At 36.2% G+C, this 23,914-nt stretch overlaps 1 protein-coding gene across 6 annotated transcripts in view; it reads left to right on the forward strand.

The window, feature by feature from the left end:
* Positions 1-23,914, forward strand: part of LOC148646321 (KH domain-containing RNA-binding protein QKI) — a 131,606-nt gene that overhangs the window by 42,346 nt on the left and 65,346 nt on the right. For all 6 annotated transcript variants that reach the window (XR_015927876.1, XM_088609603.1, XM_088609602.1 and 3 more), the window contains exon 3: positions 11,518-11,634. Coding sequence is in view for 5 of the 6 variants with exons in the window: in XM_088609603.1 (XP_088465729.1) it covers positions 11,518-11,634 (117 nt within the window). In the remaining variant the exon portion in view is untranslated. The remainder of the gene's footprint in view (positions 1-11,517; positions 11,635-23,914) is intronic.

The raw sequence follows: 23,914 nt of genomic DNA on the forward strand, positions 1-23,914 counted from the left end.
CAGTTTGCCACAGTAACTGAGACTTGCATGGCATGGTGTCCACATGTCAGGGTTGACATGACCTTGCGCAAGTATAAAATAATACCTTCGTGGTGCCTTCTTGCACTGCACCAGACCCACGAGGAGCTTCTTCACTTTTGCGAACAATTAATTCACAATACCGATCCACATACCGTATAAGCATATTTTGTTCTTGCTAACAAAGGTGGGATTTATTTAAGAAGCATAATTTCCAGCAATGTTTAATTCCTGCCCTTTATAAAAAAGAAAATAAAGAGACTATCACTAAAATAATGCAGAAAAAAATCCCCAAAGCTCCTCTCCAAAGCATGATAGAAGAACAACTAAAAAAGCCGATGGTACTTTCGGTAATAATGTTATCTTTAATTGTATATATAATTGCAATAATAAGATTTGTAATAAGTGGAAGAAAAGATTTTCTGGTTGACTGACAAATGTGAAAGCCTAGCCACCTTGAATTCCAAATGAACATGCCCCTTGTCAGGCTCTGATTTGCCATGCTGTGGTGAAGGTCTGTGCCTGAGCTCAGGGGTTAATGAATGTTGTGATTTCTTTCCTTTGGCCTTAGCTCAGGCTGTTTGAAATGATTTCCTCTCCAAGTGTTGTGACATTGTTTTAATTGAATGAAGCTGCAGAACTGGCATGATAAATCAACAGAGAATGAATTTGTAATGAAATGCAAACGATATTAACTTAGAAATTGGTTGCAGTAGACAAAGCAGCTGGCTGTGATTAATTTTTTTTCATTTCCCTATGTAATCAGCATAAGAGTGAAGTGACCTTGGTTAGATATGGGAAATGCATGATAGTCATGCTTGTTCTAAGAGGTATTTTGGCAGATACATGAGAGCTGCTACCTATGATGATGATATACGGTATTTTACAATAGTACATTTACATTAAAAAAACTAAAAAATAGTATGAAGCAGAAGCTAGGAGCTGTGGATCATTCCTGTGCCGAAGAAGCTTAATGATCCTTAATTATACCAATGCTGAATGCTGAAGCAGCATTGCTATGATATAATGTTGTGATGCAATCAGTCCATTCCAGTCACTCTGTTGTAATTATTTAAAACTGAAAGCAACTAACTATTCATACAGACCTTTAAAGATCTTTAATGCAGTTTTCAAATATTAAATGTCTTGTATATCAGAGTGGGATTGTTTTAATGCCTAAAGCCCTAATTACAAAAAAAAGGTAATGGGTGTTCAGACCCCTGGAGGCAGTGGTGCCATTGCTATCACACATCAACCAAATAAAAACATAAAAAATACTTTAATTTCCCTGTAATGGGTGCTGTTGGCTTTATATGCAGGACCTGTTTCTAAATGTGGTTATTCTCATTAAATGTGTTAGCTGGGCTTTGTTCTCATATCCCAGTCTTTTGTCTTCCATGATAATGAAAACCAAAGGCATCCTGAGATGGAATTAGGACTGTGTGTTATTAAAATCCATGAAATAATTAATTTGCCTATTACCAGTACTTGCTCATTTATCTTCATAATAAGATCATTCTGAATAATTTAAAGTCCACCGCGCTTACATTTTAAACGACCATAATTAGATTTGGTCTGTGTTTTATTGCAGATGATGAAAAATATATTTAAGATCTATTGTGCAGATCGGATAAATAGTATGATTGCTTTTCAACCTGATATTAGGAATTGCGTGGTGTGCAAATGGTTTATACATTCTCTATTGATTTTCAAGACACTTTAGAGAACTAAAACAGACTGTTTTCTTCTGTGCATAAATTCTAGAAGATTCTTTTTCAATCTGTTTTCCTGTCTTTTCATTTTTTCCCTTAGTTTTATCAGCAATTACCACTGTATCTCTGTAACAGAATATGAAATCTGGACTGTTAGTGCAGAAAAAGTAAAAAACAAATTCTTGCTTTGAAATCACTGTATGTTTCTTCAATGAATGAATGCTTGTAATTTGTATCTCTGGCATCTGTATGTATTTATCATATACTGTACATGTCAACTAGGACAGCAATTAACTTAGAAGAAGAATTATGAGAGAAAGTGATCTCACATCTCAAATAATGTAGAAATATAATACTAGAACTTCATGTGCCAACTTTCCAGAGGCAATGAATGATTTTGCATGAATGTTCTGTAGTTTTTTGTAGAATATGTTTTTAGCATTTTTCTGAAAACTCAAATGTTCTGGTACCATGTCCTGGGCATGATTTTCCAAATTATACCTATATCATTTGCATCATATATAACTAGAAAAGAAAACAATACTGTCTTAACTTTATTTAATGTGCAAAATTGAAAAAATATAAATGTCTGTTTTCTCTAATTGTTTGTAGGAGTGTCAGTGTCATTTTTCTAATAACCAGAAATATTCACATAAGAACATAAAGTCCTTTAGATATACTATACTGGTCATGAGCTAGAGAAAGATTCTTTCTTTTGCTTTAATAATACATGATTCAATTATGAGTTCAGGCAGGATCTGGAATGATATGGCCTCTCAATGCCTATATTTGTCTTCAAAGATTTCTAAATTCCAAATAATAGAAAAGCCTCTCAAATATATTTGAAAGAAACTGTACGAGTTCTAATACATGTCTAAGATAAATATGAAAAAGAATATTAAAAGATTGAAGTTAAAAGGCCACTGGAAGGGGCAGTTTACTGGTTACTTTGGAAAAATAACTTGCAAGCCATTTTCTGTTACTTTAAACAAGTAAAAAAAAAACTACCTGTTTGTTTTTGCTCTGTAAATCAGAAAATTAATTTTGATGTCAAGGTTTTTCATATTAAAGTCATTGCGTACTTAGTTACATAAATAATAAGATATTGCTAGACTTTCATTTATGAAGAAAACCAAGCTTTTCTTGATGTGGTCTGGGGTAAAGCTTTGTCTAAGTGTCTGTCTGTGTGTGTGTTCTTGTGCCTTTTAGTTTCAGCTCTAACTAATAGCGTTGTCAACATGTTGAGGAATGTTGACAGGCTGCAGCAGACAGGACACATGAGGCGTACACACACAGAGATAGGAATAAATGAGATCAGGGCTAAATATACTTGTGTGAGCTTTATACTGTTCTAGCAACTGCTTAAGCCCTGCTGTTTGATGGTGGGGGGCAGTGGCCTTAAAAAGGAAGAGAATGCATTGTGACTCTGAATAAAAAAAACAGCTGGTGGGCTTATCATTTCGCCCCGTGACAGATAAGGTCAAATGTTTTTGGAAGGACAGGGGCCAGGATCCAAAAGACAATGCGTATTCCTGTCCTTAATGCAGCCACACTCACAGAGCAGCCTGACATTGGAATAGTGAGCATGAAAAAAGAAGGCCAAGTTGATTTTGCCCTATTTTAATTTTGCCAGTCGTGCAACACAATTGTAGTTTTAAACTACTTACTGTATAATTCTAGTCTTCAGTTTTTAGCCAAATTGTGTGAACTTTCACTATGGACTAAAAAACAGGACAGAAAGAACAAAAAAATCCCTAGACCTGTTGTTGAGGTTTGAGTTCTGATTAAACCGTGCATTATTGCTGAAATGTGAAGTACTGGCAAACACCGTAGAAGCAGCAAATGAAATGTAAAAAGATTTTGATAACTTTTAAGACTGGTAAAATACCTGGCAGATTGTTTAATGTAGAAACACAGAGTCAGAAGAGGTTACTTATGAAAAATATTTAGGTTTTTATGTTGACACTTTCTAGACGAAGTGGGGAAGCAATTAAAACCAAATAAATAGTTAGGATAAATAGTTAAAAGTATGTAATCGAAACCAAGGAACGTTGTTAAAATGGTGTAATGCACTAGTCAGGTCTCTTTTATGATATTGTTTAATTTATGGTCACTACATCATAGAAAATATATAGCTTTTCTGAAATTAGTCCAGAGAAGAGCAACCAGATACATTCCAGGGCTTAAGGGAATACCAGACACAGCAGGCTGAGGGAACTGAGCCTTTTCAGTCTTGATCAGAGAAGATTGCAAGGGGGCTTAATACAAGTTTTTTTTTAGAATCCTCAAGGGCATTTACAATGTCAGCCCGGAGGACTTTTTCAGAATGAACAGTGAAACATGAACCAGAGGACACAAGTGGAAACGACATGGAAGTGCAGGAGGCAGTTCTTCACCCTTAGGGTTGTGGGATTATGGAATAAGATACCCAGCCATGTTTATGAAGCTGTTATCCTGGCTTCTTTCAGGAAACATTTGGAAGAGACTCTTGGATCAGTTAACTACTACCAAATTGTAGTTAGATTAGATGGATTGAATGGCCCCTCGCATTTGTAACTTTTCTTACGTTCGTATGAGAGTCTGTCTACTAGTGACACTATTTGTGAGCAGACTTAGTTTGAAAGGTGTTAGAGACTTAATTTATTCATGATTGTCATTGACTTGCTATTAACAGACTATAGGTTTTACTGTTACTATAATTTCATTACAAGAACTGAATAAAATTACAAGAACTGAAAACATTGTTATAGTAGAAATCATGATTGTCTGTTACATATTTTACTTATATAAAGACGAGCAGTTTTCGGGGGATCTGGTAATTTGCGGCTCTGCAACTCTAGAATTCTGGGATCAAATTAAATAATTTTATCCCTGCTAGATTTTTTTAAGCTATTTTAAGATACCCAGCATGTTCACACTCCCTTTCTCCAGTTTTAAAGTGCTTTTACAATATTGAGGTACAAGGGTTGAGCTTTTTCTATTAATAATGTTCATGCAGCCAAATGTGCCCTTTTCAACTCTGCCAGGTGACAAATGATTTATGGACAGATGACAAATTGCTAAAACAAGTATGTGTTCTGTGTGTAAAAAGGAAACAATCCAATTTCAGCTGAAGCTCACTCACATCACATGCTTTCTAGAGGGTGAAATCTTGATTACATCCAGGTTAGCCAGTCCAGCTTTTGATTAATGAGATACATAGCATATTATCTCTCCTTATTTTAACACTGTTAGACCTTGCAGTAAACCTTTAATCAGTTTAAATAACTAAAAAGGTGTTATGATGCTGTTTCAGACCTAGAGAAATATATATTTTGTCAAGAGTTTTATGACTTGCAGTTTATATTTTTAAATTTTGGTTTTTGTAGTAAAATTCAGTAGTACCTTTTTTTCTGTCAAGTCGCGAGCTTTATAAAAAAACAACACTCTCCAATATTATATTTATTCACAGTATATTATGCCTTTTATTGTCTTTTGCTATTCATTAAATGTATTAATTATTAATGTGTTTTCTGTTCATATGTTTTAATATATTCATTCTGGTATGAATGTGATCAAGTAAATATACTGTACACAGGTAGATTTCTGATATCAAGATAAGACTGGTTTTGTGTTCAATATATGTGTGTGTACATATGCTGAATTCAGATAGTACTATGGCTTTATTTTTTCCCATTCATAAAACAGAATTGCACTGGAACTTGTTTGTCCTTCGACAGAAGCGAAATCAAATTTCCCAGCATTTGAGTGATATGTTAATATTACAGACGTTTTTTGGGTCTGTCATTTCCTCTATCAGTATTTCCACAACACATGTAGTCTTAATCTTGAGCAGTGCCTTTGAAGCTTAGATATATTACAGCAGGCTTTGAAAAGTATATCCACACCAGAACTATGTAAAGCCAATTTCTGATTTTGAAAAGCTGCTGAAATATCTGATTGAGAGCAGTAACATCTTCTGCAAGGGATTTTTTCCTCTCTTGATATAAAGGGCATTTTATTATTTTTAAGTGACCCAAACATTTCTCAGTTCCTGAGTAGAATTGTTATCGTCACAGTATGCTAAACTGAGGAATGACAAGACACTGGGTGAATCTTCACCTAGCATTGATGCCGTGCTAAATGGTTTGTCTCTGGTTTGGTTGATTGAGCCAAGCATCAGTGTCTCTAAACACAGCTCTGAGTGGGAACTGACTGGTCCCGTCCTCATCTGAGTCGTTGTCAGATCGTTATGGTCGAGGCGCAGGTTTCTCTACTGTTCTGTAATCGGGTGGCTTAGGACAGTTAATTTCATTAACGTTTTTCAGAAAAAGCATGTGATGACTGGTGGAGAGCCGTGTAATTTTCTTTGTACTGAAAGTGGAATCAGCAATATTCTTTGCTTAGTAGGTAAGAAAACCTAGTAGTTTTAGTACACAGATGCTGATAGGAGCTAATTTAAATATTAATTTATAAGGCAGTTATTCAGAAATGAGTTTAAATAGCCCCCTGCCCTACAATGCGAAGATCTGTGCACCCAGTGGTGTTCAAATGACGGCTTACACCATTGATGTTATGGAAGTTAGGATGCCTCAGCTGAAATGAGATTTTGGAAAAGTTTATATTTTTTGCAGAGAGTCTCCAGTTTTCAGTAGGAAGCAGCTGGGGGCTCTGTCTCTGTAATGAAGAGAGCAGCAGCACAAGGATGCCACTTGTCCACATGTGGGGCTCCATGTAACTGTGAGGAGGAGAGGATGGCTGTAGGCGTTGGAACTAATTTTATTTTTCCAAGCTCAACCACTGCACAGTTAGTCAAAATGAAACAGCTCATTAAATATCCGCCTTTGCATTTAAGGATTATCCTGTCGGGTATTACGCAGCTGTACTAAAACAAAAGGTGGCTTTGTAAGGCCTTTGCACACAGTCGCAGAAAGTTGTTGAGGTTCATTTTCATGTTGTTGATTTCAGTCGTGTTATGTGTTGAAATCTACAGGAATGCATTCCCTTCCTTGTAGTAATAATTAACTCCACACAGTCCTGAATTCTTGCACAACAGGAGCTGTTTGGTTTGGATAGAAAATTATATGAAAGATTTCATCAGTCTATCATTCCACCTAGAAGCAGACCTAAAAAGGGCAGAGTTACTCAGCTTTCATAGTTTATTAGTAGGATGTTGTTGTATTGTTACTTTAAGATAAAGAGAGGCTGTCTTTGTTATATAGTATCTCTCATTTAACACGTTGTAAAATCTCTAGCAAGCTACCTGTGAAATTAAAGTATTTCACAATTAGAGAATTATTTAACTATAATGAAAGATATGCATATAAAATAACTGTTAGTTAACAGAGCTGAATCACTAAGAAATCAAAACTAGTCAAATTCTCTCTCCCCTGCATGGGTTATAAAGTTTCTTCATCCTGTATGTCACTGAATCATATATCCTCATAGCAGAATAGTTTTATTCCCATGCTTGTATTGAACACTTCTTCTTGTGTAAACTGTGCTTCAAAAATGATTTTTCTGCTTTGTTTATATGTATTATCTTTAATCTGTTGTGGCAGCACAATAAAAATGCCTAAAAATTATTAAACTAAGTTTACCTTATCCAAAATACTTTTTATACAGTTTTTTATCAGTTGCTGTCGCCTTTTGTTTTGATTTGTAGAAGAGATATTGGATTTCATCACTGTTACTTCAGCTTCTAAAGCCAAGACAATTTAATTCAATCAGATAAAGCTTGATCACTATAAATTAAAAAGAGAAATGTAAAGAATGACAAGATAAAAGAGTCTCATCTTTTTTCTTTTCAGAATCAATTAGGAAGTTAATGTTTAATTTGGAAAAATTCCACCTCACGGCAGTTCGTGGAAGATGTGTTTTTTACTGCAATGGGAAAACTGTAATTTTTTCTATCTACATATGGAAGCCAATAAGTGCAAAGTGAGACTTTCATAATCAGTATGCTCTGTTACACACTTGAGGATTTTCTGCCTTTAGAGCAATACATTACATATGGCAAATCTTCTGCAAAATACATTATCAGAAACTTTGATTAAATATCCTTTTAATCACAATAAATTATACTTAGATTGTTTTAGGTTTACTGTTTTGAAGGCTGTAGTCTATACAGTTTGTTGTTTAGTGGCTTTAAAGGTGTCCCATACAGTTCTTCAAAGGTAATTGCGGCTTTGAGGTACAAACTGACTTCAAACCCATGTGCTGACTTTTCCCTAGGGTAATTCTGTGGCAAAATAAAAGGATACTGTATGTTATTTAAATTAACAGACTAACAGAACCACATAAATGTTGACTGTAGCTCTCCAAAGACCCTCATATTCCCAATAAACATTATTACAGCTGTGCTTTGCAAGATCTTTACAGATGAGGGAAGTATATTTTATAAAGTATTTTACCTGCATGTGGCTGAAATTGCACAGTTTTTATTCTTTTGATGAAGTTAATTGCATTGGTTGTAGACATAATTTTGTGCTTTGGTTTATTTAAAATATTTCACTTTTTTCTCAGATGAGGAAACTAACCACGCTAGGCTGTGGTTGTGATGATAACAGGCAAAACCAATATAAAAGACAGCAGATATTTTATGCAAAGGCTACAGCATTTATTTTTAAACACAGGTGGTGTGTTTTAAGTACAAAGTGCAAATAAACACTGTTAAAAACAGAGTGGTCTCTTTGTGACCAGTAAGTGAGGCGATTTTCACAAGATCAGACAGGTTATTTTCAACGGGTAAATTGAAGTGTGAAAAAAAGTTTTTTTCCCTTAACCTGTAGCTTGAGGACAAGTAATGCCTCCCAACATTTTACAACAGCATCCTATAGTATGTCCTTCAATCAGCTTTCAGCTTCTTTCTCCTTGTATTTTTGTCATCAACAAGGAGTATGGCAAATCAGACATGCCAATTAAAAAAAAAAACAATATTTAAACAATTGACAGACCTTATCTTGTTGCCTTCACTTTAGAATAGGTCTTGAGCATTCCCTGATAGAGCTAGCTATTGTGAGCTATTTAAGTGAATTGTCAGAGAAGCTCATGATTAAGGTCTGAGATTACGCTCAGGTGAGGGGTCAAATTAAGTGTTTTCATTTGCTGTTTTTTGCTCTGTGATGTCAAGTACTTGAATTTTGCCCTTGGGGGATGTTTTCTGAATATTGTACACTTTTTGGGTATTAAAAGCATCAAGGATCTAGCCATTCTTTGTTTAATTGGATTTTTTCCTCACATCTTCAGGCAGCTGTGGTGAATTAATATTTAGGTTAAAGATGGAATATACAGTAGCTGAATATTGCATTTTCCCTTACTTTACCCCCTACATAACAGATGCAAAGCTTGTTTTAATATGTGAGCACATTATTTATTAGCATCTGGACTATTTATGGGTACTGCAATGGTATTACCAATCCTTCATCACTTATAGTTCAGGTGGGTAGCTGTGTCAGCATGCATAGGCTGCAAAGGAACAAGTAATACATTTATTCCATGCTGAAAAAAAGAAGAAAGAGAACACAACGTTTCGGCCGTGGAAAACTTCACTTGACACCTGAAGAAGGCTCCACGGCCGAAACGTTGTGTTCTCTTTCTTCCTTTTTTCAGCATGGAATAAACGTATTACTTGTTCCTTCATCACTTATGCACAATTTAAAAAAAGCAGTGAAACCCACTAAATTAATCTTGTTGGAATTTGTATTAGCTGCGTTCATACTGCCAGAAGTCAATAGAATGTACTACAAGGTACTTAAGTATTCCCCTTTAGATCCCGACTCTGGAAGAATTTCTCATTAACTGAGTGGAATTCTCAATGAGAGAATCTTTTTTTAACTTGCAAAACTGCAGGACTATCTCTGAAATTAGGTTCAAAACGTCAGGTTGTTTATAGTACAATTTTGAATGATCTCCGTTTTTTTAAAACGGATATACAGTAAGAGAAAATGTTCTGAGTCTTCTGAATAGACAATTACTATTTGCAAAGGCTGAGCTGTGTAAATCTAGTAATTAACAGTTTCTTGAATGAAGTATTTGAAAAAATGTCACTTTTTTCATTTTATTGCTGGGCATGCATTTCATGGTTTCACAACAGTGAAAGTAAAGTGTGCTTTGCAGTGCAGATAATTATTGTATCTGTTAGGATATTTATAAGCTCTCACATCTTTTCCTATTATTAATTTTTAACTATTGAAAATGCTAATTGCCACTCCAACTTTGGTTTTTAGTTTAATCCTCAGGCAAAATGCATCATCAATGTTTGCCTGATGCAAATAAATAAAGGCTTCGTGGAATATGTGTGAATGAGCTCAGGGCCTCCTAGGATTGCAGAGCCATAAGGGATGTCTTAAGGCAATGCCAGAGGCAGGTCTGAGGGCCTTTTGATAGTCTCCCACTCGAGGGCTTCGTGATCGAGCTGTTCCTTGTCAAATCAGCCAAGTTCCTGGAAAATCTCCACTGCAAGATTTTGATTTTGCTAATATTTTGTGAAGTTACGAGTTTGCGGGGGACCTTAAAATTGAAAAACGAAATCGGTTATCAGCTCCTGGGTGATTTTTGTAAGTATGTATTGCATCTAAAGTAGAAGTGATAGCCCTTTCAGATAGCTTAGATGTGCTCATAAATTAACTGACTTTCTGTATGCAGCTCTGCTCCTGTCTACCTGCTTTATGGTCTGATTTAATGACCTCACAAAAAGGCTTCAGAATGAAAGCATGGAAATTGGCCCCATGTTTGAAGGGCTGCAGCTCTTTTTGGGACACATTAACAAACATTCTTAATGATCATGAATTGACTTGATAATCCCTGTCCTTCAAAGTTTAAGAACTGTTCAAATATGATTAAAATACATTATTGTTCATTTGGATGTATTGTACATTATGACAAACTAACCACTTTAAAGGGCTTTATTGTGATTTATCTTCATATAAGTTTTAAAGATAATCTAAAAGTTATTTTACTAAATGCTTAACCTGAGGCTTACCAATGTGAAAATGCTAAACAAATTTAAAAAAATACCCCAAATTGACATTTCAGATAAACATTGTTAGACACTCAAAATGGCAAGTGGTAGTGGAAATAGCAGAGAAACAAAGATTTCTCTATCAAATTAATAGAAGGCAAAAAGTGCCATATAAAATTACCTGAAAGCAAGACAAAAGTTTACAACATAGTTTCGGAAAGAGAAGTCAGATTGTCACCTGAGATGACAACAGTTGTGAGTGTCATTCTTCTAGTACTGAAGACAGCTGGCTGTGAAGATCTTGATGGAAATACTGCTACCAAGAAACCCACGTTAAGGCCTCAGGATAAAATGAAAGCTGTTTGCAAAAAACTCCAAAATTGAGCATTACAGTCATGGAATGAAGTATTATACTCTAATCAGTACAAAATCAAAGCTTTTCAGTCAGTATATGATACCAGATAGGAGAAGAGCTATTGGATGTTAGAATGCAGAATATCTGCAGGTAACTAAAACAACCAACCCCCAGAGCAAGCTGTTATCCTTAAAATAAACCTGTGTGCATAACATTTAAAATAAAGGATGTAGTTTGATATGAAATTAAGTATGAACAAAAAGTAACAAGATCACTAAAATGGAATGCTGCAGTGTAGAAAATACGAGATGTAATAAATTTGAAAAAGGTAGAAGAAATTGATTGTAGTTTTTGATTGATTTTCTTTTTGTTTCAACTTCTTTTTTTTTAAAAGCAAAGTGAACCACTGTTGCAAGCCAGTTACCCAGTGCCCAGTAGCTGTGTTGTTTCCTGAACAGACTCTCTTATTAGTTTATTGTGCTTTTGTGCAGTTCAACTTCGTGGGACGAATCCTGGGACCCAGAGGATTAACAGCGAAGCAGCTGGAGGCAGAGACGGGGTGCAAAATCATGGTTCGAGGAAAGGGCTCAATGAGGGACAAAAAGAAGGTAGGCGATTTTTTTTTTAGTTCCACTAATTCAGCCTGCAATTCATACGTCGGCTAATTTCCAAATAGAAGTGAACATAAGGGTACTTAAAAGCATAAATGTATAATTTTGTCATGCTTTTTGTTTGGCCATTTGCTTGATGTGCAGTTAATACTAAGCAATTATTAAACTACAGCTTTTTAGTTTGGAAGTGTTTGCCGAAAGACCCTATTACATTTGTGCGTCAATTCCCTGTAATTTGTGACTGTGAATTGCTCTGTTGGGTTAGTGTTGTAAAAAAGAATGGAATGTTGCATTTTGCTAATGTCTCTTCTACTTTCAGCAAGGCCATAGGTTAGAATATCCTAATGATGTTGAAATCAAAATGATTTAACTGTGTGCAAACTCCTCGTCAACTGTATGGTGCTGTAGAGCTTGCTCAAGGACAAAGAAACTAAAGATGCATTAAATCTTGGAATGTCATGTTAATGGTCTCCAAGGCGGTTTGATGTAGAAAAAGATTAGATGTATTCAAATCAAATTAAGCAAGATTAGATTGAATATACTGAGCAAATTGATACCACTTTCTTCTTCTCCTTCTCAAGTGACAGACTAGCATCCCAGCATGATGTACTGAATGCTCAGCAGTCAACAGTCGTATACTCTTTTAGATTTCCATACCCTGGTATTTTTTGTCATTTTCTGTGATTCACAGAGGAAATTACATTTTTTTAAATAGTTTAAAACTTCTGATATGCAGGAAACGAATTATTTTTCTCATCTGCTCAGCAATTTGGTCATTTTTTTCATTAGCAAAAATGTCCCATAAATCAGAACAAAATAAATGTTATCTTGATGTGAGCTAACACATTTTTGCTGCTTCTTATCTTATATTTACTAAAATGCAATGAAGACATTAGAAGGACGTTTTTTCAATGTCTGGTGTTACCAGATTCATTGTCCAGAGTAATGGTTCTGGAGCAGCATGTCTGTCTAATTTCTAGAGACTGTAAGAATTACTCCGGTTGTACATGCGCCATGTTAGCTTTCACTCCCTTTGTATTGAATTTGTCATTGACTTCTCTTCTGCTGCACTTTCATGAGGGAATAGGCAATCTTCTGTGGATCAATCCTTATAGAAGTATAGACATGCAGTTTAGACCTGGCAGTGACAGGACTTTGACGTCGTAAATGTAATTGATACTTGCTAGGATCATCAACAGCGATGCAGAGACTCAGACTAGGAAGCTAAAACCCATTCTTCTGGTTAGTGGTTTGTTCTGCATCATTTTTAGCCACTCTGGTTCTCTCCATGGTTCTATCTTGTAGTAGAGCAAAGTACAGCAACACAGTGCTGTCCTTGTGAACCCATCTCCATCACTTAATGCTTCACTTGTAAAATACTGTATTATAATTCAAAGCATTGCATTTGCCTCCATTATTTAAATGAAAATTGATTTTTGCACGGGGTGGATGTGTGCACAGAAAGCATAATGCACCACCTTGCCATTTGCACTGCCTTTTGTCTTCATGCCAGCTGCCCCAGAGAAGTAAAACTGGATCACCTTCCAGAGAGACAAATCGTGTTCTCCTGCTCAGGCAGGGCCATGGCTGGCTGCTACAGAGACACAGACTCTGCTGTCTATCTTCAGGATGCAGGGACAAAGTGTTAAAGCATGAAAAATATTTGTATTCGTTTAAAAAAAATCCTTTTATTTAAAGTGACCATTCACAGATACCTATGCAAAAGAAAAAAAATTAAGGTTTGGTCGGTGCTCTGGAATTTCCTTGATAATAAATTCACAAGTACAGTTAATTCATAAGAGCACAGGTAGAAATTTCTTGGAAATATATGTATCAGGTTATCCTTATATCTAGAAGTTATACTCTATATATACAGTAACCATATAGTTGTATATGGTTACATTAACTATAAAAGACTAGTGTTCTCTCCGATTGAGTATTAAACAATTCACAGATCTGCTAAATGTACAGCATACTGTATGTACTGCATCTATAAAAAAACTAAATGATTTTTAATATCAAGTTGTTTTGGTTTTCATGCAAACGTTTTTTGGCATCTGCTTTCTCTCTCATTTACAGTCTAACATAGGTCTCTGTCTCTATAAATACTATTCATTGCCTAAAGAGCCAAAAAAATTGCTTTACTCTGGAGAATAGCAATCCAGCATCCTCCAGGCTGTCAAGCAATAGGGGACTGTGATGAAAAACTTGGCAAAGCAGATGAATTAAATGTAAAGCTGAAATCCTTATTACACATTTTTGTCAGCTTAGCGATAGAAAACAAAGCCTTAGAAAGCAATTTTTGAGTCAGTTGCAGTTTTACAAAATTGCAAAAGATTGTGATAAAGGCAAGGAATTGTTTTTATATCAACTATTAAGGGTTGAGCTGTTCATTCTAGTTCTAGAATTTATTTCTAGTGCTAGAACATTTATATGTTATTTAGTAGGTAAAAAGTCAAATCTAGGCATTCTTGAAATAATTAGGTAGAAGTAATTTACAAAATTTGCATAATGAAACAGGCTCTGTGGGCTTATATGACTTCTTTTTATGATAGTTTGTGCTAAAGTTTATCATGATCCACCTGGCTACACTGTAATCAGGTAATGGACATAATTTCAGGCATATGGAGTTAAAAGTTGATTAAAATCAGGGTTGAAGCTGATTTAAACAAAACACAAAAGGGATTCAAACATGAAAGTATCGGACAGTGGTTGTAAAATTAATGCAGCAGGTACACTAGCAGTGCAATACAGTGCAATATGGGTTGTAATACAGCCCATTTGAGGGGAGCAGAACATTGATGTGTGGTGAGCGTTCTGGCGCACTATGGCTGCCGTCGCATCATCCAGGTGGATGCTGCACATTGGTGGTGGTGGAGGGGAGTCCCCATTACCTGTAAAGCGCTTTGAGTGGAGTGTCCAGAAAAAGCGCTATATAAGTGTAAGCAATTATTATTATTATTATTATTATTATTATTATTATTATTATTATTATTATGTACAGTATATGTTGTATGTAAATGTGCAGATCACAGATAGTCATTGTCTTTTACTGGTGTTTCAAATTATCTAAGTAAAGGATATGGGCAACATTTTGTATATGAGTGTTTGTCCATCCATAAATCATTCTATTTTAAATAATCACCTTATTTGTCGAGTTCTCAGTGATCCAGAGCCTGACCCCACAGACACGGTATGAGACAAACTGCGCCCTGGATAAGTCATTAGTCCGTCACAGGACGTGTGCTCACTCACACCCACATACTGCATAAGGATCACTTCGCAGACTCCAGTTCACCTGTACAGCTTGTCTTTGGATTGAGAAAAGACACTGACATACCTGGAGAAAACCCACACAGGCATGGAGAGAATGAGCAAACTCCGCGCCTAAGACATTGCAGGCTGGAACGGAATCCAGGACCCCAGAGCTGTGAGGTCGTAGCGATAACTGCTGTGCCCCCTATGCTCTCTAAATTACACAGTATGTGGGGCTTTATGTTAAAACAAAATATTTTTGTGCCAATTTTAAAACCATAAACTCAGATCTAAAATTCCTTTGTGATCATGATGCTAAATGTTTAGGCACAGCTATAGGTTGGTAGTCTAATTCGTCTTTGCCCATCATTCTATTTATGGTTTAATTCCCTGCCTTCTGAATAATTATACAGTGCTCTTAATTCACACAGCAAGTCCAGAATGCTACAATTTATGGGGAAGAATTGAATGCAGAACATTCTGAATGGTCAAATGAACCTCAAATAAACACACAACTCTCTCTAAATGAATCACAGACTATAAAGAAAAGGGCAGACAGTGACATTTATATATTGGCCCCAACTAATCTACCTTCTACAGCCAAAATTTGACCTTTATTCTTGAAATAGCAACTAGCAGAAATGGCCTGATCGGCCCACAGATTTATATTGCTTGTAAATCCACACAGAAATAGCAGAAACACTAAATTGTTTTGCAAAGTCACCTTGATTCACGATCCTATAAGGATCAACAAAGCGCATCTTTTTATTGCACTTTATTAATGCCGTTTATACTGTATGTGTTACATCCACCTGCAGTGCAGCAGCCAATTGTGTTTATTCACATCTTCACATCCCCTACAAACCTCAAGGCTACTCACAGGGTAGAATGAGAATATGTAAGCAGGCTTATCTGACCCAACCGCCTCCCAGCCAGTCGTCTTTTGACGATCACAGGTGACACACGACTGGAGGAGAGGCATTTCCGTCACCATCAGCACTGCGTGCCTGCAATGGCCAGTCAGAGGGCACTGTTTTTGCAGAGATCCAAGAGAGCGCTGGCCAATCTGATTGAATCCCATCGTAGCCTCAGTTGAGCACCATCGCTTGGGGAATATCGGTCACACTCCGGACGTGACATAACCCATGCGCGTACCTGCGGTCATAGAGCTATTTTACTAGTTTAGCGTCTTGGGAGCCCCTACAGTTTTCATCTTGACACGGTATCTCATTTTAAAAAGAGTGGTCTCTTATTATTCTAAACCGTTTATTCAAAATGTGACATTTTCTGTAATTCTGTATAGGTTAGGAGACTTTTAGGAGAAACTTTAGAGACATATGGCGAGCAGAGAACATCTGTCGCATGAGCTGTGAGCTAATGAAGCGTGGTTTGTGAGCACAGGCACAAGAAAGGAAGCCACATTGACTTAGGCTTTGTATTGAGGATGTATTGTTTAAGGGCCAAAGACAACCAGGATGGTAGCTGGAATATCCCAAGAAGCTGCCTTAGCTGAAAGTGGGTTGAAGAGTGGCATGGCAATTAGCATTGCTGCCTCACAGCTCTTTGGTCCCGAGTTTGATCCTGGACCTGGACACTTTCGATGTGAATTTTGCATGTGCTTCCCATGTTTTAAAGACATGCCGTCCACATCAAACGATGTCTCCACATTGTCTTCTTGTGTGTGTGCCCAGTGACAGACTGCTGTCCAGTGTGTAGTCTTGAAGCCTGGGCTGGCTCTGATCTGTTGTTACCAGGAATAAACAGCTTGGATGGATGGACTTGCATGTCTTGGTTTTATCTTTAAAACTCAATGTCATGGTAAAGGCCATCATTGTGTTATCGTACACATGTGTAGAATTTAATGTTGAGGCTCTGCTGGCAGCTGACACAGCATATCTTTAGGACTTAGAGTACTTCAAATACCCAAGTAGGGAGCTGCATCAGGATTATGTGAAATAGAACTATGTAACAGTGAAAAACAGAAATAAAACTCTTGACATCGGAAGAAGATTCAGCTGTCGAAACACTGGGTTTCTTCTTTTTGCCTTTCAGCGTGGAATTTTCCTTTACTTCATATATTTACTTTATATATTTTAAAACTTTTTTTATTTATTTTTATTTGTTCCTTAAATACCTTTGTATGACTGAGTACATGGAAGCTTATCCCTGGTGGCCTTCAAAAGCCTCCTAACGTTACAGAAAAACAGCATAATATACAAAAGTATCCATGTGCCTTTATATCTTTTTCAGGTATAAATAGAAATAAGAAGAAATAGAAATGAGAGGCTTTATCAAATATTAAGAGAGACTGTTTCCTAAATACCATAAACTTAAAAATGTTTCAGTTTTCCCAAGAAGTTTAATGATATATTACGGTTTCTATATATGTATTTCCATATGAAAGTACAGTGGCAATAGTGTGAAAGCAGTGATTCCCTATTCAATAAAAATATCTGTTTCGCTCAGTGAAGCTTCAGTCATTGTCCCAGATCCTTTTTCCATTTAAAGCTGACCTGTCTGAGAGCAACATGCATTATGAAATGATGTTATGAAAAGGAACTTTACCCAGTTATTTTAATTAATTCCGCATCCATGACCACTATTAATAAAAAAACAAGCCTGGGCTGACAGCCAGCTAGTGGCTACAGCATTGTCGCGCCGGTGTGGGTGATCAGGCCTCTTCCTCACTCTGGCATTCTGATGCTGTGTGCAGCTCGATCTCGGTAATTCACTTAGGCAGCATAATGCATGAGCCCCTCTCTTCAATTCCACTGGGCAGTATAATGCATTGGCCAGCCTGAGCAATTCTGCTGTGTATACATACGTGTGAGCCAGTCTCATTTGGCAGTATCAGGTAGAACCAATTCCTTTATCCCACCGAGTGTTGTAAATCGGACTGCTTCCTCCTGTTTCCGGGAGAAATTAAGCAGTGAAGCACCAGACTGCAGAAAGGCAGTGCACTCTTGTAATTTATGGGCTCTTTTTATTGGACTGCAGCAAATCTGAGCTATTGCTAGTTTTATGAGGGATTGTGTTTGAATCTGTTGTCGAAGTGCTCCGTAGTAAGATTTTACACAGATACTTTTTCTCTTTGTTTGATATCTTTATATATAACGTGTTTATCCTTTATGTGATTGCATATACAGTTTAACCTGTGTTTTCTATATTGTGCACAAAACCCAAATTCCTAGAAGGACAAAATGAAAAAGCACCTTGTTCCAACAGGATATACTGTAGAGTAGCTGCCAGGTGATCCTTTTGAAGTTCTGACACCTTTGCATTTTGGGGGTGTATATTTGTTGGCATTGCGTTTCCCCAGGGCTGTTCTATTTTTAAAATTAAGTTCTGCGTCAGGCTGCTGTGCTCTCTGGGTGCGTGTACTACGGATCTATTCCTGAAATGTTGTAGTCCCCCAATCTCTCATTCGGTTTCTGCTTATAAACCTCTTCCTTTGCCTCTCAAACACACAAAGGGATCAAAATCTTTCAAATAAAGTGCTTATCCCTTTCGTCACTTAGTGTCAGAAACAACCGAAGCATGAGAGAGACAATGAGATCAAAGCCTATTACTTTTGATCCCTGTGGCAAAGAGTATTGTTTAATGTGAAATTGGAAGATTATTAAATTCAGGATTCAAACAGGCCTTGTAAATGAAGAATAAATAAAATGTCTGCATTTTCAAATAAATTACAGACTTGGATATGAATCAGTGTTTGGATATTTAATTGGAAAATGTTTGACTTATTTTTACTTATTTCAAATTAGTTGACTGTTGTTTGCCTGTATCTGTTCAATGCATAAAATTATCATTTTTTCTCAACACCTTTCCCTTTTCATGTCGTAAAAGAATTTTAATGACCTTTTCAGCTTTGAAGCTCTTGCATTCTATTGGTTTTGAACATTGACAATTATTTAAATGAAAGCAAATCGTTTGCATTTTATTTTTAGTTATTATTTTAACTTTAAACATATTCCTGAAATTCACACTAGTCGTCTTCATCTGCATAACATAGCTACGCATTGGTTTCTAAATCTTCTATGAGAAATCAGTAATGATATACAGTAGTATTGCATTATGGAAAGGTATCTCCACACTAGGGTTCCTAAGAGACAACTCATTGTTCTACAGTATACTTTGGTATTTGCTTTAGTGTTTAAGGTAAAAGCCTCTGAATAAAGTAACTTCAAAAGCCTAAGCTTTGCTGATGCAACCAGTAACAAACTCCTACTCCAGAGTTATGAAACAGCTACTGCAGTGATTCATGCACACAGTGCCATGTAGAAAATCAGAATCAGAGCTTGCCACCCCTAGTGATGTGCTTCTGTAAAACTGCTGGCAACAGCAAAGAATAGAAAAGGGAACATGTTCTTTTTTTCATAGTGCTGGGTAGTGTAGCCCAGAAGCAGTTCTTTAATTAAATGGTACTACATTTGGTTCCACTGATATTTACAGTACATACAGGACTAGGTAATGTAGTTCAAGCTTCTGAGTTAGTGATTGGTCGGTGATTAAATGTTTCAGGTGTTTCTTTTATCTCTGTGCAAAATAACTTATTGTGTTTTCAATCAATTTAGCTAACTTGATTAAAACAATTTACTGTTGCTGTACTGTACATTATATTGCAGGTGGAGGGTAATAGGATTTGACTATGATGTAGTAAGTGATGTCCTTAATTTGTAGCTACAACAGTCTAAACAGACAGGCATATGCTAGGGTTTAAGAAATATATGTAATTCCTGCCAGGAACAACTCCATGATTAGATTTTATTTTGAAATCAGAGAATGCTTTGCATTTATTTGAGAGATAAACAATTTCATGGTGGGAAATGTAGGCATATAGTATCTGCCTCCATGTGCTTGACATAATCGTTTTCTGACAATGGCTGTCAGGGAAATTCTAGTCGCTCAGACGCTTTCTTTAGCAGTTATTAGAACTGTCAGAATCAGTTCACAGAAATCCATTTTCTGGTGCTCTAGCCTTCATCGCACATTGATTTCGGCTTCCCTGCTCCTAAGCACCAGGGCTGGATGGGGCCAGCGGGGGAGCCTGCTTAAGCTGAGTTTCATGGGTCGAGCCCAGCACTCTGCTTGTGCCGGACGCGTCCTGTTACTGCCCTGCGTGCTGTGCGTAGAGGAGACACACTGCTGGTGCGGCTCACATGTCACCACTGTCGCCTATTGTCAGCGGTGTTACCAGGCATCCAGAAGTGGAAAGCAAAGTGTCATTGTTCGCAAACAGCAGCAAGATGAGTCTTCAACTGGTTGAGTGATCTAACTGCATGTTTCATTTTATGGTGAATGGAAAAGATGCAGCAGAGTGGGAGGGTTTTTCATTTGTCAGACAATAACAGATTTCCTGTCTTTCCTCAGCCACATATTTGAAAAATAATCATACCCTTAGTGTTATGTAAAGTTGGAGGTTATTATTATACTATACATTATTATAATATCATTAAGTGCAAAACATTAGGGAGATCATCAGGAAACTGCACATCTGGAACTTTCCTAGAGTTGAGACATTTTAGAAAAGTCTCCCTATACTGTGTCTCTTGCCTTCTGTTCAGAACTTACAGTATATAACTCCACATGTTATAAAAATCCATCTTCCAGTATCCCCGAATTATCAAAAGTTAGCTACAAATGTTAAATTCTCTCAGAATATATTGTTTTAAATGACTAATGTTTTACAATACATTGGGAATATTTCAAAACTTCAAAACCCCAGCATTAAATGTCTTAGCAAAAGAATGTACAGTATATACAATATATATGAATATTTATGTTTAAATAAGTGATCTAAAATTATTTTATGTAAATATACTAACATATCAGCAACATAATATGAAATATCTTTGAATGGTGTTTGGCTAACGTTGATACATTTGTTGTTTTTTTACACAATAAATGTGTGATACCTTTCCACTGTAAGAAAACTGCAGTTGGAGACTATTGTGCATAACACTTCATTGCCAGGCAATCAAGTATGGGCAATTAGTTACAGTCATCTTAAATCAAAATTCAGCACATAAAACAGTATTAAACCTGGCACTTAACTTTGCATATTGGTAACGATAAGCTTGTTGTTATGTGATATGCCATGAAGTACTCTTCATTAAAACATTAGCGTTCTCATTGAGCATTGGTGAGTACCTTTTAATTTGTTATACTAAGCTTTGAAAAGCCATCAGGGCTTCTCTGTGTGATCTATGGCAACACTCCAACACTGTGTATTCTTTGCTTGATTTGTTTCTCAGTTTAAAGATGGTGGTTTGTCTCTTTTTTTCTCTTTATATTACAAAGTGAAATTTGGTGTGTTTCTGCAGTCTGCATCTTTAACAAATGCTACCCTAGAGCTGTCTTCCTTAGAAACAAGACAGGGAACAAAAGTTGATAGTCAGTCTCTATGATGTTTATTGTTTTCAAAATTCACACAGATTTTGTTTCAAATATAATAATTGTATTGCAATTTGCACCTCCTCATCCTAGTTTAAAAGAATATATTATCCTATACAGTATCATGTAATACCATTGTTTTGCTTTATTTAAGACTTTGCTTTGCAAAGTGATATGTGCACTGATTTATTTTTCCTTGTAAGTTTAAAACTGATGGTGATGACCTCTTCCAATGTTTTTCTGCTGAGCATGTGTCAAAATCCCGAAACGTCAAATCTCAAGACTGTGAAAGTTAGTTTAGGAGCTAAAACATTGGTTTTAATTATGGCTTGCAAATACGTGAATGAGATCCTGACTTTAAGTTAATGGCGAGGTTTACATTTTGTTGAGAAATTGAGATTTCTTGGGTAACTTAAACTTCTTTAAGATGTGACATTTTATACAGTTCTTCATCCAGTCTGCATTTGTTGTGAGGCACACTATCAGTCTCACAATCTTTGACTATAAATAGCATCGGTATATAACTATAGCCAGTATTTCCCATGTGTAGAGCCAGGAAGTGTGCCTCTCAGATGGACTGCTGTGTTCTCAGGTTAGTATAGGTAGTATGGGTAATACCTGAACCCTTTTCTTTTCAGTTTTGTCCTTAGTCCTGCCCCTGCTAAGAGTTTTAAAGGAGCCTGGCTGTTCTTCAGGGACTGGCTACCAGATATTCTAGGGCAATGGTGGGGGGTTTCCAAGTACAATTTTAAGATAAAAAGAAACTTCAACTCACATCATAATGTAAACACAGAGTCAGCTAATTCAGGTGATGATCTGATGATGCAATGAATAATTGATAAGCTCAATTTTAAGTAGGATGTGTCAGACTACATTTCTGTTTGTATTTTTCAGTTTTTTTTTTTACATTCAGGTGACCAAAATACGATTTACAATGTAAAACTGTCATTGTATGATACAGGTATGACAAAGGAGAACAAAATAGGAAAAAGAAAGACGTGCAAACAAATATTAATTACAGTCTTCGCAATATCAGTGGAAAATAATACGCCCTAGTGTCATTGAAACACAAGCTTATTACCCTCTCTCTGATCAGACCTTGAGAGAGGTTAAAAAGCAGAGTCCATTTATCTGTGTTTTTTTGTTAATGAGACTTTTTTTAATTAAGTCTTGATTAGATTACGCTCAGTTTTGCTGAAGAAATTGAACCACTCTGGCTGTATTGTTGGATGCAACAGCTTTCCCTTTGAAAGTCTTTAATCCTCTGAGCAGACAGAATTCAACGCTGGAATGTTGCATACGTGTGTTATATAACAAAGAAAATGTCAATTGATTTTTTTTCTTAATCCTTTAACAAGGGGCTTTGATTTGGAGGAGACTTTCACAATCATGAAGTAGGTCAGGAAAAAGTTGAATGTTGGTACTTCAAAAACCTTCAACCTAAAATCTTAATTCACTGGCTAATGGATGAAGGCTCAGTCTTCTCTTATCCTCACAGATGATGTGGGTGTATTTCTCATGAACTGCACAGAAACTCATGAAAAGAATAACATGCATTTATGATTTTTTTAGCAAAGGACTAGAGGTTCACTATATATATTTTTTTAGATTAAAATGACAATAGAACTTATGAAAGGCAGACTAAATGTAGGCAGTGTAGTCTTATTGCCGGATACAAACACCATTGTCTTCAGCATGTTAGCTGTATTTCCTATTCATTTAAGCTCTCTCTGTTTTTAGGGCTCTAAAAAAGAGGATCCTCATAAGAAGAAATTAGAATTTAACTCATTTTTTGGGAGCATTTGTGCGGCTTTGGAAATGATTTGGGACTTTCTCTCAAGTGTTTAATATCTATCTTGATGGCAAAATAATAGTACCAGAAAAAATAATATCAAATACAATTTTATTTTGCTTTTTGCTGCACACATTGTTTGATTGACAATGTGTATTTTGAATAAATGCTTTAAAGTTACTTCTCTTACCATAAGGTATCAGTGAATTCTCCTTAATACAGTAGTTTTCCTATAACTGTCTGGAAGTGATGTTTCTCATGGCTCATAATATGACCTACTGTACTGTATATCCGTTTAGCTCATTGTTTGAGAGTTATGTTTAAGGAGACCCTTTTGGGCCGAGACTAATACAGGAGACAGGAAGGTCTTTGATCAGGGGAACATGTTCGGGATGTTACACCAAAGTCAGGGAAGTCTCAGTGCACAGAAAGGCTGTACAGTATAACCAGGAGGCAAGCTTTACAAATGCTGACTTGGGTAAAGATTACAGAAGTGAAAGTGCTGAGCTTGTTTTTTCAAATTGGAGTTACAACATTCAACAGCTGGTATGTGCAGAATTTCTACAAGCTTATACTGAAATTTGAAAAGCACCCTCAGCATTGCATATGTAATGATATGTATGTTTGCAGCCAACTTCTGTGAAACCCCACTTTCATGTTTGGTAACTATAAGCAAGATAAACAAGACTACAGGATTTTTTTTCTGTATTTGTTCTTCAGCTATAGTCTTAAGAAAGACATGTATGATGTGAGGAAAGGGTATATCATGTGGTAATCACTCTATTCTAATCATGTTATAAAAGAATGCAGAATGTAGGTATTTGCACATAATTGAAC

This window comes from Lepisosteus platostomus, chromosome 17 (assembly GCF_059453375.1).
Source record: "Lepisosteus platostomus isolate fLepPlt1 chromosome 17, fLepPlt1.hap1, whole genome shotgun sequence".
Classification (NCBI taxonomy): domain Eukaryota; kingdom Metazoa; phylum Chordata; class Actinopteri; order Semionotiformes; family Lepisosteidae; genus Lepisosteus; species Lepisosteus platostomus.